At 42.6% G+C, this 17,538-nt stretch overlaps 1 protein-coding gene across 2 annotated transcripts in view; it reads left to right on the plus strand.

The window, feature by feature from the left end:
* Positions 1–4,872: 4,872 nt before the first annotated feature.
* The window catches only part of rnf141 (ring finger protein 141), a 31,889-nt gene continuing 19,223 nt past the window's right edge, over positions 4,873–17,538 (plus strand). Inside the window, exons 1-2 of one of the 2 annotated variants that reach the window (XM_084334277.1) lie at positions 4,873–4,991; positions 9,436–9,636. In XM_084334277.1, the coding sequence (XP_084190403.1) occupies positions 9,500–9,636 (137 nt within the window). In that variant the 5' untranslated portion in view covers positions 4,873–4,991; positions 9,436–9,499. The remainder of the gene's footprint in view (positions 4,992–9,435; positions 9,637–17,538) is intronic. The other variant, XM_084334278.1, reaches the window with a different exon arrangement.

Below are 17,538 nucleotides of genomic sequence, written 5' to 3' on the forward strand. Positions count from 1 at the left end.
TGAACAGTAAGAACATTATTAACAATATGAGCAGTAAGAACAGTTAACAATATGAACAGTATTAACAATATGAACAGTATGAGCAGTAAGAACAGTATTAACAATATGAATAGTATTAACAGTATTAACAATATGAACAGTATTACCAGTATGAACAGTATTAACAGTAGGAGCAGTAAGAACAGTATTTAACAGTATGATCAGTATGAACAGTAAGAACAGTATTAACAATATGAACAGTATTAACAGTATGAGCAGAAAGAACAGTATTAACAATATGAACAGTATTAACAATATGAATAGTATTAACAGTATGAGCAGTAAGAACAATTAACAATATGAACAGTATTAATTAGGTGTGTGGGTGGGGGGGGGTTAAGTTATGTGATCGTAGTACCCCTTATATTAGGCTCACGACACAAGTTGCCTGTTAAATATACAATCGATTTTAAGATCTTAGTGATCGCCTTTAAGCCTCATGTAGGACCTAACCACAGCCTGAAATCCTTGGGCAGGGCTCTCTGACGAGAGCAGACTGGCCACCTGTTTAGATTACTTTTAGACACATACTTTTATAGACTGTTACTTAATTGTTTTGGGATTGGCTTTTTATCATGGTTCCTTCACTTTGTTTCTTCTGTTCTGTTATTTTGCATTTATGTTTTTATTATTCATTTATATTTAAAACATTTTTGTAATAATTGCACTAGTTTTCATAATTTTTTGTGAAGCATTTGTAACTGTTTTGAAAAGCACTTTTGATAAATTACGTTTATCATAATAATAATAATAATAATTATTATTATTATAGTATTATTATAGTGTATTTTCAGTAGCAGAAGACAGGGAACTGTTAGGTCTCCCTTTAACCTTGAGCGTTTATTTGGCGCATACAGTAGAGTAGATAATATAATCAACAATCTTAGTTTTTAAAGGCTCATCCAGTGATTCCATACTGAACTGTACCAATGTACAGTTTCTTCCCCTTCGGATGTATATATTTTTTTATGATATCTTTTTACTACACAGTTCTGTATACTGTATATCTGTGTCTTGTATGTCATAAATGTCCTGATGAATTGAAAAAATGGGGACCCCGATGTAAACAAGACGAAAGTATTTTTCTGGTCTGCATCCGTTTTGTATTGAGTCGTACTGTATTGTACCCATTCTGCAATCTGTTAATAGTTTTCAATCAATGCCACCTCTTGTCAAAAAGAGTAAGAACAACAGTTTCAGAATCTTCTCACACCAGTTCATATCATTTGTAGTCTGTGGTGCAACCTTATTGCAAAGGGTCTGCTACTCTGCTTGAGTTGTCATGTCATTTCTGTCATTCAGTGGTCTCCCCTTGTCCTCTCTCTTTACATCTCCTGTATTGCATTATTTTCTCCTCACTCATTGTTGTGGTTCATTACAACACTGTCCAAACCAAATAGATTGATTGATTGATTGATTGAAAACTTTATTAACAGATTGCAGAATGGGTACAATACAGTACGGCTCAATACACACAATTGTTAAGGGGATGCAGACCAGAGAAAGACCTTCGTCTTGTTTACATCAGGGTCCCCCACAGGATAGATATACCTTCCTATTTGTCTCAGTCTAAACTTTAACAATAGTAAGACTTTTGTAATTGTACTCCAAATGTTTAGCATTCTTTAGAAGTGTCCATTGCTGCCACCGTCTGGTGATCAAAGGATGTTCATCAACGTAGACCCAGTTTTCGGTTGAACAGAGATTGATTGATTGATTGATTGATTGATTGATTGATTGATTGATTGATTGATTGATTGATTGATTGATTGAAAACTTTATTAACAGATTGCAGAATGGGTACAGTACAGTACAGCTCAATACATACAATTGTTAAGGGGATGCAGACCAGAGAAAGACTTTCGTCTTGTTTACATCAGGGTCCCCCATTTTCAATTCATCGTAACATATATGACATACATGACATACAGATAGACAGTACTGCTACATCTATACATTTATGACATACCAGATTTGCAAATACAGTACTGTTTGTACATTTGACGTAGAAACTGTACATTGGAGGAGGTTGGGTAGGGGGGGGGGGGGGGGGCTGTACATTGGAGGTGGTTGGGTGGGGGGGGGGGGGGGTTGGGTAGGAGTGGTGGGTGGGGGACACTGTACAACTGTACAAGCAAAACTGTACATTGGAATATTGACAAGACCATACTTGGTAATGTACTGTACATTGGAGGGGGTTGTGTTAGGACATTTACAGGGGCCAGTTTCGAATTGCAGTCTCCTGTAGGTGTTTTTTGAGAGTGTTTTTGAAAGTGGGTAGTGATTCACATTCCTTTACAGCTTTGGGTAGGGCGTTCCACATTGATGTGGCATAATTGCTAAACGTGGTTAGTCCCTTGTTTGAGCCGAATCTGGGTTTAACATGATTTGTGGAGCTCCCTCTGGTGTTGTGATTGTGGTATTCACTGACCTTTGGGAAGTATTTTGACATGTACATGGGTACCTTGGTCGTGTAGTGTATCTTGTAAACCAGGCCCATTGCAAGTTGCTGTACTCTGTCGTCTACTCTAAGCCATCCTAGGTTGTCAAAGTGGGCAGGGGTGAGGTGGGTTCTAGGAGTAAGGTCAAGCAGTAGTCTGACCAGTTTGTTTTGAGATGTTTGTAATTTTGTTTTTAGCGCCTTTGAGGTGCTTTGGTACCATGAGGTGCAAGCATAGTCGTAGTACCCTTGAATGAGTGCTCCTGCCAGAGTCTTCAGGGTATTCTTGTTTACCAGTGAGGAGATCCGGTACAAGAATCGAGTTCGTTGGTTGACTTTTTTTATTACATTGGATGCCATTTTGTCACAGGAAAGATTTGCCTCTAGGATGGAACCCAGGTAGGTAATATCTTCTTTCCTTGTGACAATATTGTCACCCACTGTAACTGAGAAGCCGCCGATCTTGCTGAGTTTGTTATTTGAACCGAAGAGAATGGACTCTGTTTTGCCCATGTGTAATGATAGTTTGTTATCCGCGAGCCATATGCAGATTTTGCCTAGTTCTGAGCTGAGGGTTTTTTCAACCTGTAACTTGTTCTTGTCAGAGACCAGCAGGGCTGAGTCGTCCGCAAACAGGAACAAGTTGCAGTCACAAGCTGACGACATGTCATTTGCATAAATTAGGAACAGTAGCGGACCTACTGTAGTAATAGTATGCTTCCTTGTGGAATACCACAGTTTACTGTGAGGGGGGGGGGGGGATAGAGTACCGTTTACCTCCACCATCTGTTCTCTCCCCTCCAGGTAGGATTGCATCCAGCTCACTGATAGACTATCAAAACCAATTGCTTTTAGCTTGTCAATCAGAATGGTGTGATTGACAGTGTCGAAGGCCTTTTGTAGGTCCAGCATGACCATGCCGCAGTATTTGCCCGCGTCCACCTCTTGTTTGATGTGGTCGTTTAAATAGAGAAGGCATGTGTCAGTGGAGTGGGATGTTCTGAAGCCAGATTGGAATTCGTAGATTAGATTTTTTTCCGCGAGGTATTTTTCGACCTGTTCGTATACAATTTTTTCCATGACTTTCGAGATGGAGGTAAGAATAGAAACAGGGCGGTAGTTGCCTGGGTCTAATTTACTGCCTTTTTGTGCAGGGGTGTTACTCTCGCAATTTTGAAGTCCTTGGGGACGTGTCCCTGTTTTATGGAGAGGTTTATTATGTGTGTGATGACTGGGGTGATGGCGGCTGCTGAGTCTCTGAGGAATTTGGAGGGGATGTTGTCGTGGCCAGTGGCCTTGTTCGGTTGGAGGGCGCTCAGTTTTTTAAGTACCTCATCTGTTGTTACCATTTCCAGTTTGAAGTCGTCTTTGTGGACCCCTAGGTTTTTGTAGTATGCTACTATGTGTTCTACCCCATAATGCCCTGAGTGGGAGGGTAGTTTGTTTACCAGTGTTGTGGCTATGTTTGTGAAGAAACTGTTTAAGTAATTGGCTACATCCAGCTTGTCTGTGATGAGCGTGTTGTCCGTCTTTATGTTTATGTTTGAGAATCTGGTTTTAAGTTTTTTACTGCAGCCTAGTTGGTTATTGAGTAATTTCCAAAGTTCACGTGGTTTGTTTTTGTTTTCCTAACGTTAGAGTTGGACGACGCTGTGTGGTACGGACGTGGATACAGCTCTGCGAGTCTGCGTAGGAGTGTGTTGTAACTTGTGGACCCATACCCATGTGCATAAAAAGATGCCCAAGTGTACGTCTCGTCTCTTCTATTATAGATTGCGTAGTCTATCCTTATGATAGAGAGTCAAAGCTTTATAATTAATCTAGAAAACAGAATGCATCAGACTGGCCCCTGTAAATGTCCCAACCCAACCCCCTCCAATGTACAGTAAATTACGAAGTATGGTTTTGTCAATATTCCAATGTACAGTTTTGCTTGTACAGTTGTACAGTGCCCCCCCCCCCCCCACCTCCAATGTACAGTCCCCCCACCCACCCAACCCCACCCCACCCCACCTACCCAACCTCAGTTACCTCCTCCAATGTACAGTTTCTACATCAAATGTATATACTCTCTTTTCTGGACTCTTTTTGTATCACAAACAGTACTGTATTTGCAAATCTGGTATGTCATAAATGTATAGATGTATCAGTACTGTCTATCTATCTGTATGTCGTGTATGTTATGTTATGAATTGAAAATGGGGGACCCTGATGTAAACAAGACGAAAGTCTTTCTCTGGTCTGCATCCCCTTAACAATTGTATGTATTGAGCTGTACTGTACTGTACTGTAGCCATTCTGCAATCTGTTAATAAAGTTTTCAATCAATCAATTCAAAACGGCATACAGGTGAAACAAGCACGTTTGATGTATGTGACGTCACTAAACTGCGACGCCTTTCTGTCAAAACAAATAACATCACAGCTTGGATGATAACTGCTGGGGAACGTTCACTTAGTAGTTTGTAAATCATAGAAATACAGCCTAATATGTTGACTGACCTCAGTGCTAGGTAAGAAAGCATTGCCTATCAGTATTACGACACCGACTTGTTTGTTTTAGTTAGCGTTTGCTTGTTCATCCGATCTAGGTTAATAACGAAACATGATAGCTACCGTTGGCTAACTGGTAGCAGAGCAGCTCGTCTGAAGCATGTTGCCCGTTTATCTGTGAAACAAAGGCAAAGCTGATATAACCTCAAATTAGTTAACAGCAACGTTACCGAAATGTGTTAAATAGATTGACGCTTAAAAATGTCCAAATATGAAGTTTGTGCTAAAAAAACTAACGTTAGCTAATAGCTAGTTAGCGTTCCCTATCCACAACGTCATTAGCTAATCAGTGGTGTTATGTAATAACAGTTGTTGTAGTCAGAGGTAACAGAGCTTCTCGGATCTTCTGGAACTAAGGCTAAAGTAGAAACCTTAATTTTGCCTAGCAAAGGAGATCTCTTGGAGTTCTGGAGATCCTGCAGTGATAAATAATCAATTTACGTTTTTTTAGTCCACAAATTATATAATTTTGCATTAGATCAGAAGAAACATTGTGCTGCCCTCTTTGTAGATTAACAAAAGCCTTTGATACAGTCGATCACCCCCCCCACCCTTCCAAAAAAAGGCGTCTAACATTGGCTTGGAATGGATGGTAGTGCCTGTGACTGGTTTTGGGGTTATCTATCTACTTCTAGTCAGTGTGTGAAGTTGGGTCAAGGTAAGGAAGCCCAATATTTTGTCTATACTGTAACTTAAGGTGTGCTGCAAGGCTCAATTCCGGGCCCTGTCCTCTTTACAATCTACATCAATGATATTGTTTATTCTTTGTATGGCTCTCATCATGTCCATTTGTATGCTGACTAATACCATACAACTGATTCTCTACAGCTGGGCTGAGCTGGCCACTGAAAAGTTGCAGCTTTCTTTTGATACTTTGCAGTTAATCTTAAATTAGTTCTTAATGCTAGTAAGACTAAATGCATGTTGTTTTCTAGAGCCAGAAATATTGATTATGATAATGTGCCGACATCTACCGTCCATAAGTGGCTCTTGTAATGAGAGAGTCACAGAGTATAAATATCTTGGCCTGTGGCTCAATGAGAAATTTACATTTAAGTTTCATGATGTGGATAATCTTGCCTCCAAGCCGCAAAAGAAAATTGGTTTCCTGTACAGAAACAGATCCAGATTTCCTTTTGATTAGTACTAGGAAGATAATTGTTTAATCCGTCTTCTTATCAGCTCTATGGACTATGGTGAATTTATAGGCATGCTGCAGCATCAACTCTTAAACCTTGGACTCTGTTTATCACTCAGCTCTCAGATGTATTACTGGTGAGTCGTGACACATATGATACTCACCATTGTGTCCTTTATGATAGGGTGGGTTGGGTTCAGGTTGGCCTTCTCAGCTTCTCTTGCAGAAAGGTGCAACACACACTGGTACTTATTTATTTTCAAAGCCCTTTCATATTGGTAAGCAACCTCTCTTTATATCTGTCCATGGTTAGAATGGAATATTGGAACCTATTCAACTTGATATTCTTAGGGTCCCTCCAGTATGTTCTGATCTAATGACTGGATGGTTCTTAGGGTCCAGTATGTTCTGATCCAATGACTGGATGGTTCTTAGGATCCCTCCTGTATGTTCTGATCTAATGACTGGATGGTTCTTAGGGTCCAGTATGTTCTGATCCAATGACTGGATGGTTCTTAGGGTCCAGTATGTTCTGATCTAATGACTGGATGGTTCTTACGGTCCCTCCTGTATGTTCTGATCTTATGACTGGATGGTTCTTACGGTCCCTCCTGTATGTTCTGATCTAATGACTGGATGGTTCTTACGGTCCCTCCTGTATGTTCTGATCTAATGACTGGATGGTTCTTACGGTCCCTCCTGTATGTTCTGATCTAATGACTGGATGGTTCTTACTGGGTCCCTCCTGTATGTTCTGATCTAATGACTGGATGGTTCTTACTGGGTCCCTCCTGTATGTTCTGATCTAATGACTGGATGGTTCTTACTGGGTCCCTCCTGTATGTTCTGATCTAATGACTGGATGGTTCTTACGGTCCCTCCTGTATGATCTAATGACTGGATGGTTCTTACGGTCCCTCCTGTATGATCTGATCTAATGACTGGATGGTTCTTACGGTCCCTCCTGTATGTTCTGATCTAATGACTGGATGGTTCTTACGGTCCCTCCTGTATGATCTGATCTAATGACTGGATGGTTCTTACTGGGTCCCTCCTGTATGTTCTGATCTAATGACTGGATGGTTCTTACTGGGTCCCTCCTGTATGTTCTGATCTAATGACTGGATGGTTCTTACGGTCCCTCCTGTATGATCTGATCTAATGACTGGATGGTTCTTACTGGGTCCCTCCTGTATGTTCTGATCTAATGACTGGATGGTTCTTACTGGGTCCCTCCTGTATGTTCTGATCTTTGGAAATCACCTTTCTTTTTAAATAGGCCTAAAGGTTGAAATAAAATAAAAAAGACAAAACAAGCTGACTTCTAGCTTTTACATGGCAAAACAATTAGGCTACACCAACAATTACCATCTGTAACACGTAGTTGATAAGTATATAGGACCGATACCGATGTGTAAAAAAACGGTCATATCGGCCGATATTATATCGGCGGCCGATATATCGTGCATCACTAGGTAGTTTCATTACGCATTTTAAGACATGGGCAGCTTGCCTTGGTTGGAAGTAGGCTTATTAATTCTTAATCAAAGAGTAATTTTATGATAATCACTAGCTATTTGATTACACCTGTTTTTGCAACCAAGATGTCCGCAATCGAACACTATGGCTAGTTTCAAGTTTCTTTATTAGTTGTCATACAAAAATACAGAATACTTTTATACGAAATGCTTTTTTCTGTTCTTCTCCTGAGAGTGTGCTAGATAAATAATACAAAATTATAAAAATAGATAAGTATAAAATAGAAAGTCAAAAGTACGTAAACAAGTGTAAACAAGTGTTCAATATACATATACAATATACAACACAGAGTAGGAAGAAAAATTAGTAACTGAGTCACAATACAATATACAGTACAATGCAGAAATGGGATGAGGTACAACTTAGGGTAAGGTGGTATGAGTTGTAGTGCAAATCTCTTTACCAATAAATATAAAGTGAGTAAAGTGGGTGCTACATTGAGTTGTTTATTTAAAGTGAGTGTGTACGTGTGGATGTGTGTGCTGTGAGTGTATTTGATGGTTTGTTACATAGTGTTATTGTCGTTGAGCATCCTGATGGCCTGGGGATAGAAGCTCCTTCTGAGTCTCTGTGCTTGCCATGAGACTCCGGTATCACTTGCCTGACCGCAGCAGTTCAAAGAGGCAGTTGTTTGGGTGGCTAGTAGGGGTGGGACAATACATCGATCCAGATCGATATATCGATCTATTATCAATAATCAAATAGGATCGATGCAACGTAAAAAGATCGATTCATATTGCGATACTCTTATTTTGAAAATCCCTGCGAGTCATATCCGCCGGCGCCCAGTATTGTGAAACTCTGTGTAGACATTACAGCAGTGTTTGCGTCTGCTGTAAAGCACTACAGAGCGTCTATTTTGCGAGCCGATATAAGTCTGTGCAGTTTTTTCCCCGCAACGGGTCAAATGCATATAACAGGCGTTGCATCGTCGCCATTCCTTTATGCCAACGTCGCGTTAAATATCTAAATGAACGTCGCGTTGGCTGCTTAAAAGCTAAGCAGCTAACCGTGAGAGAGAACAGGAGAGTGGAGAGGGGACTTGGAAGGAGGAGGGGTGGGGGCTGTGGGGGACTGTGTGTGTGTGTGTGTGTGTGTGTGTGTGTGTTAAAGCTCAATATATAAAAACAAAAGTGAACAGGAGGTCTATTTGTATTAAAAACAATAGATTGTTTTTCATTTAAATGTCTGGAAGAGCTCAAAAATAAATACATCAATTGATATTTCCGTAGCCTTTTTTTAGTTGATCTAAATGTGACTGATTGTGTTAAATGGGCACATAATATCGCCTCATATCGATCGCAGGCACCTGAATTGAATCGTATCGTATCGTATCGTGGCAGACTTTGTGATATCGGCAAATATCGTATCGTTGTCCAAAGAATCGATATCGTATCGTGATGAAACTGGTGATTCCCACCCCTAGTGGCTAGAGTCTTTGATTATTCTCTTAGCCTTACACCTGCAACGCTTGTTGTAAATGTCTTGGAGAGTGGGAAGCCCACCTCCAATTGTGCGTTCGGCTGAACGGGCCACTCTCTCTGTAGTCTGCTACGCAGTGCGGTCTTGTGCGGTGCTATTCCCAAACCAGGAGGTGATATTGCCAGTCAGGATGCTCTCTATTGTGCATGAGTAGAAGTTCTTAAGGATCTAGGCTAACATTGTGTTAAATGAGCATCCTAACTTCTCCTAAACTACCATTGATTTGCACATTATTTCCCCACCAGGCTCTCCGGTGCTGAATGAGGTGCAGTCTCCTGCCAGGGCTGTTGTGTGAGTGCTGCCGCCAGGATGGGCCAGCAGCTATCAGGGCAGGCGGTCATGACTCGCCTGCCCGAGAAGCTGGTGAAACACGCGGGGCTGGTGCGCGACAGCGGCTACCTCACGTATGAAGAGTTCCTGGGTAGGGTAGCCGAACTCAATGACGTGTAAGGCCGCAGCTAACTGTTACATTTAGAAAATATGCAGCACATCCATGTGTGTTTAATATTCTATAATCAAATCAGTGTAGAGTGGGAGGTGAAGACTGGTTTGAACATATCGCAATGAGTGAAGGAATAATGTTTTGTAATTGTGGTTGTGACGACTCATGGCATTTTTAGAATGTATGGACAAGATTATGCATATTGAATGCCTTGACAGTGACACTAAACAGCTGAACACCATGTTTCCCCCCCCCCATCCTTTGGTGTAGTATTGCGCCACATTCAGCCTATTCCCCAAACAGTAGGCGATGATTAAATTTAGCCTAGGTGTCAGGGAGAGAGACTGAGAGAGAGGATGAAGTGGTGGCAGTTATGAGTTGTGGAGTTAAATGACGAGACTTAAGAGCTGTATTAGAACGGCATGCTGTTTGTGTAGATGTGTTCAATTAGGTATCTGACCAAAGTTGAAACCATTTGGAAAAGCAAGCAAAAACACTCCCAAAATCGTCCCAGATAATAACACTTTTCTTTTTTTTTATCTATTTTTTCCTCCCCCTTTTTTCTGTATTTTTCTCCCATCCCAATTTAGGCTGCGGTTACACTAGGGCCAGTTTTCGTTTTCAGTTTCAGTTTCGTTTTTCAGAACGCTACGTAATGGCAGGCAAGTTAGACATCGTTTTGCCTCCTGAGCACAGTGATGTACATGTAGTACAATGCCAAAGCAGTAGGTGGCGATGTAGTTCAAACATGAAGGCCATTTTCAACCAATCAGCAAAGTTGAACGTGCCAATACACTTCCTGCTAAAAAACAACAATCCACCATCTTTAAATACCTTGCGTGAGCCATTTAGCCAACGTAGCATTTATTTTTCAGCAAAGAAAGTGCAATAAACAAAACGGATACATTCACTGTGTGTTCTGCCTCTCATTTGTTGATGAAACAAAACCAACATCAACACAATTTACCACCAAGAGCGGATAGTTTCACAAAAATATCTCGTTGTTGTTAGCTACATGCTAATGTGAATGGCATTCTCCATCTATATAGTTAGCATCGAGGCTATTAACGTAGTAACGTTAACTGTAATGGAAGTTTATAATATAATGTGAGCAAATAACAATTGTCTGAGTCCAAAGTTGAATAAAAAATTAGAGATTTATTCCTTCATATGATCATACAAGGAAATGCCCAGTTCAGAATCAGAAAGTTGTTCACACAAATGTCTGACAGAGAAGTGAGAACGAAGTCTCGTTGAACACACAGTTGATACATGCATATGACGTAAGAGTAGGGCTGACCTTCGAAGCTTTTTTTGGCAATCGAAGCTTCGGGGCCGAGCTTAATTCGAAGCTTCGAAATATTTATATTTTTTATTATTATATATTTTTTTATTTATTTTTTATCTTATGTTGTGGGACTTGTACAGCACTTTGGTAAACTTTGTTGTTTTTAAATGTGCTCTATAAATAAAGTGGATTGGATTAATTAATTAAGTAGCCCCTTTCGTGACTGTGACGCAGCCAACAAGGTTTCACTCGGCTGCACAGTGGGGCTGCTCTCACAGCCAACGACATGACATTACATAATTATGTTGCAACCTTCGTCTATCAAGCAAACAATTATATTATATTTAATTTATAATTATATCAGACAATGCACCTACAAAAGCAGATGATTACAAATAAATTAGCCAACTTGGTAACACATTAGTCATAGCAGCCTAGGCATAGCCTTATGTTTTGTGTGGCGTCGCCGTCGTGTACAACTCCAATGGATATATTTTTGGAGGCACACATTTTTTTTTTTTTTTTAACACTTCCATTTCTTTTTAATGTTCGAAGCTCATGCCATCGAACGAAGCTTCGAAGTATTTAAGACTGCCCTACGTAAGAGGCTGGAAAATAACCAGGATGGTGGTTAGAATGATCAATACTATGACTGTTATGGCTGTCTTACAAGGAAAAAAGAGCGGTTCCCACAAGCTATGTGGCTTATGGCCTATATGGCAGAACATAGTTTAATACACACTTGCAAGGATGATGAAAGTAAATAAAATGGTTCCCAGCTACAGGAGTTAATAACAACATTGCTTTGGCTGGCTGGGGAGGACTGGGGAGATTATCGTGTGTGTCTGAGACACACACACATTACATAGCTGATCTCAGTGTATCAGTCAAGCTGTAAAATGATAAAATGATATCTCAACAAAAACTATAATGACATGATAATATATTCCACTACATAACGCTAGTAGAAATGGATGAAAACTTTATTTAACAGATTGCAGAATGGGTACAATACAATACGGCTCAATACAGTATGCAGACTGTTTGGACTGGGCTCCTTATAACAATAACTTGACAACACGTTGGTAGCCGCAGCTACTTGGGACAGCTCTGCTGTAAACACTGGAAATAACCGTGCGGGTCTCTACTGCGCATGGGCATTGGGCAGAACGGCTCCGTATCCGGCTTGCGCAAATTACATGGCACCATTGTCGGCGAGTTTCCAAAACTAAAACACCTTTTGAGCGTTGCCACTAGGAAAACGCGTTTTCCTGCCAAAACTGCGTTTCTTTTTAACTTGGACATGCAAACGTAATCATTCGAAAATAGAACGTTGCTGTTTTAGCCCAGTGTAACCATGGCCTTAGTCGTTATGCCAATTCCCTTCCTGGTCGCTGCGCGCATTTCCCCCCCACTTGCCGGCCTAGGGAGGGTTGAAGACCATCACATGCTTCCTCCGATACATGTGGAGTCAGCCAGCCGCTTTTTTTCACCTGACAGCGAGGACTCTCACTGGGGGAGTGTAACGCATGGGAGGATCACACTACCTCCCCCAGATCACTTCCCTGCTGAGCAGGCGCCCCGACCGACCAGTAGGAGTCACTGTTTACAACGACCAGGATACATACCCCACCGGCTTCCCACCCGCCAACACTGCCAATTGTGTTAGTAGGGACGACTGACCAAGCCGGAGGTACCGCTGACAGCTGGATTCGATCCCAGTGTCTCTGCGGTGGTAGGCGAGCACTTAGTCCGCTGCGCTACCCAGCCTCACCCAACACTTTTCTGATCTTTGAATACAGTCATGCAAATAAAACATCTCATCTGCCAAACAACAACAATGAATGAAACAGAGGTGTGCTGAACATACTTACTAACTTATGGAACAAATGAGTGAAAATAATATATATAAAATATATATACAAGTGAAAATATTCATGAGTGATAATATTTATTTTACAAATATAAGAAAATTGCCCCAGAATTTCACTGAACGCTTCAGGATTCACTGTTTCAGGATACCAAGTTTATCACCAACTATTTAAATTGTATTTATTTGAAATTTTCATTAAAAAAAAAAAAAAAAAAGCTTTTCCGCTTCATTGACCTATCTCAAACTTTGTTTGTCCAGGGGAAGCAACAGCTATGATTGGAGGATCAAGAAAAGAGGGCGTGGTTTGAGATAGGTCAATTTAGTCTACTTCATCTTCAAGTACTGTATGATGCTCTCTGTTCTTTTTAGTCTAGTAGAACATCTTTTTCAGTGTGGTCAGCAGCACTGATGCCACAATTACACACTATTGCTTTAAGTTTATAATCAACATTTTCTTTTAATGCAATATATAACCCTTAGATAATGATGTAGTGGGATACATTAACCTGCTATGTAAGAGTAGCATTATGCCATTCTGGAACCCCAAGTTTCAAGTTTGGTTTTATTGCCAGTGATTATAACCAATATTGTATTATATAGACATTCAGTGTGAATGAACCATATCTGCCAGACTTTCCAACCTCACTCTCATTTATTTTGTGTATTACAAATACATAAATATATACTGTAACTGAGGGGTACAATTCCCTGACTGTATTACTAGATATGATACTTACTACCACTACCTTTGTACTTAATATTCGGCCACCCAGTACTCGGCATAAATATATTATGATGAACACTGTCACGTAGATGAAACGGATCCAACACAAATGTACGAATTAGAAATAGGTCTTTATTTCTACACAGCGATGGTGTGTAGAGCAAGCACTTAATCAAATCAATCACATTTATGAATGGGAATTAGTATGCACTTTTATGGCAAGAGTATTCGTCGGTATATCAATAGAGAATGTCCAATCTCTGAAGGCGCAGGTGGTACATATACGACCTGGAATAGTTAAGGAATAACAGCAATGGTACTTTAATGATTATAGACTGGATACACTAGGGGGGGTTAATCCGGTCGCTTGTAAGCCGACAGGAGTAGGAAGGGGGGGGGGGGTAGAATCCGGCTGCCTCATCCGGCCAAGGGTATCCCAGGTGAACCCACTGTAGTGCCGTTCAATGTGCCGGCGATCCTTGGACCACAGATGAAAGCAGGTGGACTCTTTGTGGGCCGGCGTCCTCCGGTCCACGGAGGAGAGACGTGAAGCGACCTCGTCTTGCAGAGCGTCTCCTCACCTTGCGTCCTCTCCAGGGGGGGGGGTTCCAACACACGGCAGTGTCGGGGGTCTTTATCCATGGAATAATCAACGTATACAAAGCATAATCCGTGCCGGGGAAGGCGGGCTGTCGTCGGTAGAATAATCCGGTATACAGGTCCACTCGCTCGTCGGCTCTGGGGCTCCTCGGGTGCAGCTTCACGTGGGGTCAACCACCCTGGATAAGCAGCCAGTTCTCTGCCCGAAACGATGGGGTACTGACTACGGTAGTATTCTCACCGCACGAAGCACTATATATTAACAGACTATTATTAGCTTAATAGACTACGTCCAACTCGACGATATAGTGCCAAATATGACTATTCAAATATTAATATACACAATGTCTCAATACCGATGGTAGGCGAACTTGGCCTTACTCCCACACGTGGCGTCGCGGGGAGGCTTTACGTCTGTGACTCTATTGGAGGGTAAGAAACTGGACTGAAAAGGAAGTCCTACTTTAGTAGCGCAGTATATATACGCACTATGAACAAATAGTCCCATTAGTGGTGCGGTAGCCAGATTCCTACGCGGAACTAGGACTTGTTCGTACATGTTGAGCGGTACGTTTGAACTGGGTCTGAGGGGTATGGCAGCCTGGCACCAAGGTCTCGACCAATAGTAGAATGGAGACTATTATGGGATGTTCAGTAGGCTAGAATGGATATTCAATGCATATTGTACAAGGAATATACAAGGGATATCAAGGAATATTAGAGAATATACAAATACAATTAAATATATATATATAAATAAATATATATATTCGGTTTAATCTGGCCCTTCACAACAGCCACCCCCTGATTAGTCCCAGACCTAATCAGTTAAGCAGAGACAGATTAATCGCGTTGTCTATTTACACATAAGGGTTTGCTGTAGGGGTCAGTCAACTTCACAAAGTCATAGGGTTATAGGGTCATGGTCATCATCGATTGTGTCTGGGAGTCGGGGCAGTTCTATGAGCCTCGCCACGGGACGGGTGTAAGTGCGACCCTGGACAAGCACTTCAGCTGCTCGGACCTTGCCGTCGGCACCGGTGATCACTTTGCTTACGCGGCCGGCCGGCCACATAGCTCTGGGCAGTGATTGATCAATAATCATGACGACTGTTCCTTCTGTCAAATTGTCTCTCTCCTTTACCCACTTCTGGCGGGTCTGTAGAGACGGTAGGTAGTGCAGTAGGAAACTGCTCCAAAACTTGTCGGCTAATACTTGACTGTACCTCCACATTCGTCGGCCGTTCGCTTCTTCAGGCCGGTACATTGTCTGGGGTAATGCAGGATCTAGCCGCCCCATCAGGAGTGTGTTGGGGGTAACTGGGTCGATATCCGCCACATCACTGGAGACATATCCGAGGGGCTTCGAGTTAAGTACTCCCTCAATCTCCGTGAGGACTGTCATTAGGACTTCTTCCGCCACAGTCTGGGCCCCAAGTACTGCGTACAGGGCTGTCTTTATGGAGCGCACTTCTCGTTCCCAAGTGCCACCGAAGTGGGGTGCGTTTGGGGGGTTGAATTGGTAATCAACCTGTGCTGGAGCGAGGTGGGTCTTAAGTTCTGGGCCCATAGCTTGGAAGCTCTCTCTCAGCTCTCTTTCGCCGCCTTTGAAGTTTGTCCCATGATCGGACAATAGGGTAGACGGTCTTCCTTTCCGTGATGTGAATCTACGGAAGGCCATAAGGAATGAGTCTGTGCTCATGGTCGGGAGAAGCTCGATGTGTATCGCTCTGGTGGTCATGCATTTGAATACAATACCCCACCGCTTCTCGGTTCCTCTTCCTTTCTTTATGTGCAGCGGGCCAAAGCAGTCCATACCCGTTGAGTGGAATGGCTTGTCACCGATTCGGAGGCGACATGGAGGAAGGTCAGCCATCCTTGGTATGCTGGGCTGCGCGCGCCACTTGCGGCAGTCTAGACATGTTCGCTGGAAGCGTCGTACCGCCTCTCTTCCTTGTAGGATCCAGTAACGACGTCTGATTTCCGCGAAGACTCTTTCTGCTCCTGCGTGATGTACATCCTCATCGTATTTCTTTATAATCAGCTCTGTGACCTTGTGTCGGCTGTTCAATACGATCGGGTATTTAATGTCATCCGGTAGATTGGGGGCTCTGCGTAAGCGGCCACCCACTCTGATGAGGGTATGAGCGTCGCTCTCGGGGGCCAGATGAATTAATCTGCTGTCGGATGGGACGGGCTTTCCTCCCTGTAGACAGGCCAATTCATCGGGGAACGAGTCTCTCTGGGCTCGCTGCAGTAGAAGCAATTCTGCTTTCTCGTAGTTAGCTGCTGACATATCAGCGGGGGACTTGCACTCCGGGTGGTACCGCAGGAATGTTCTTTGTTGTGCACTCTCTATGGACGTGCAATCGTCTATGTTAGGGTCGGTGGAGGCTACGGTGCTCAATCCACAGAACACAGACTTCTTATTTTCCACCTCCTCTGGACTTGCTTCCCTCGGGATAGGCATGGGCCACTGTCCTTCCGGGAGTCTTAGGAATGCGGGGCCGTCACTGTAAGCATTGTGACGGGTGAGGTCATCTAGGGGCATTCCCCGGGTGATGACGTCAGCTGGGTTCTGTTTTGTATCAACGTAGCGCCACTCTGTTTCTCCGGTTAACTCTTCGGTTAAGTCTTGAATCTCGGTGACTCTGACTCCCACGAAGACTTTGTACTTGCATGAGTCCGATTTGATCCAGGCGAGTACTGTCGTGGAATCTGACCACAGGATTGTTCTAGACACCGGTATGGTGAGCTCACGTTGGATGAGCGTGGCTAGGTGCTAGGGGTGGACGGTATAAACGGTATACGGTATAAACGGTATGAATTTGCTCTACGGTATGGATTTTGCCTATACCGTGTAACCGGTAGTGCAGCTCTAAAATAGCAATGACGTCATGTAACCACTGCGCGACTATTTCACTCGCATTTGCCCCTAAAAATAGATAGAATTAGTCATAGATAATAGATATGTGCGAACTGGAAAAGGTTATTTAGGAGGCTTCGCGCAGTGGGCGTGCCAGCCCCTCCCGCACGCATGTAAACACGGATCTAGTAGTCTAGTGGGACGGGACACGGGAGCTCAGCTGTCGGCGGCGTCTCCCTGAGCTAACGTTAGCTTAGCTACCGTTACAAAATGACCCAGTCAACTATTCACTTTTAGTTTAATACATGATGAGGCATTGTCTAACCGAACGGTATCTAGTCGGCCAGCTACCGATAGCTCCTGACATCAACAAACGCTCCATCAAGTCTAGTAGAGTAGACGTGTATGATAGCTCCGTTAGCCGTTAGCTCACGTTAACGCAAGTAAGTTCACCGTTCAAAACGAAATGTCCCATTGAACTAAATAATTCACTGAGGCGTTGTATTAACGTTATATATCCGGCTAGCAGTAGCTACAGATAGCTCCTGATATCAA

This window comes from Notolepis coatsorum, assembly GCF_963971535.1.
Source record: "Notolepis coatsorum genome assembly, chromosome: 18".
Classification (NCBI taxonomy): domain Eukaryota; kingdom Metazoa; phylum Chordata; class Actinopteri; order Aulopiformes; family Paralepididae; genus Notolepis; species Notolepis coatsorum.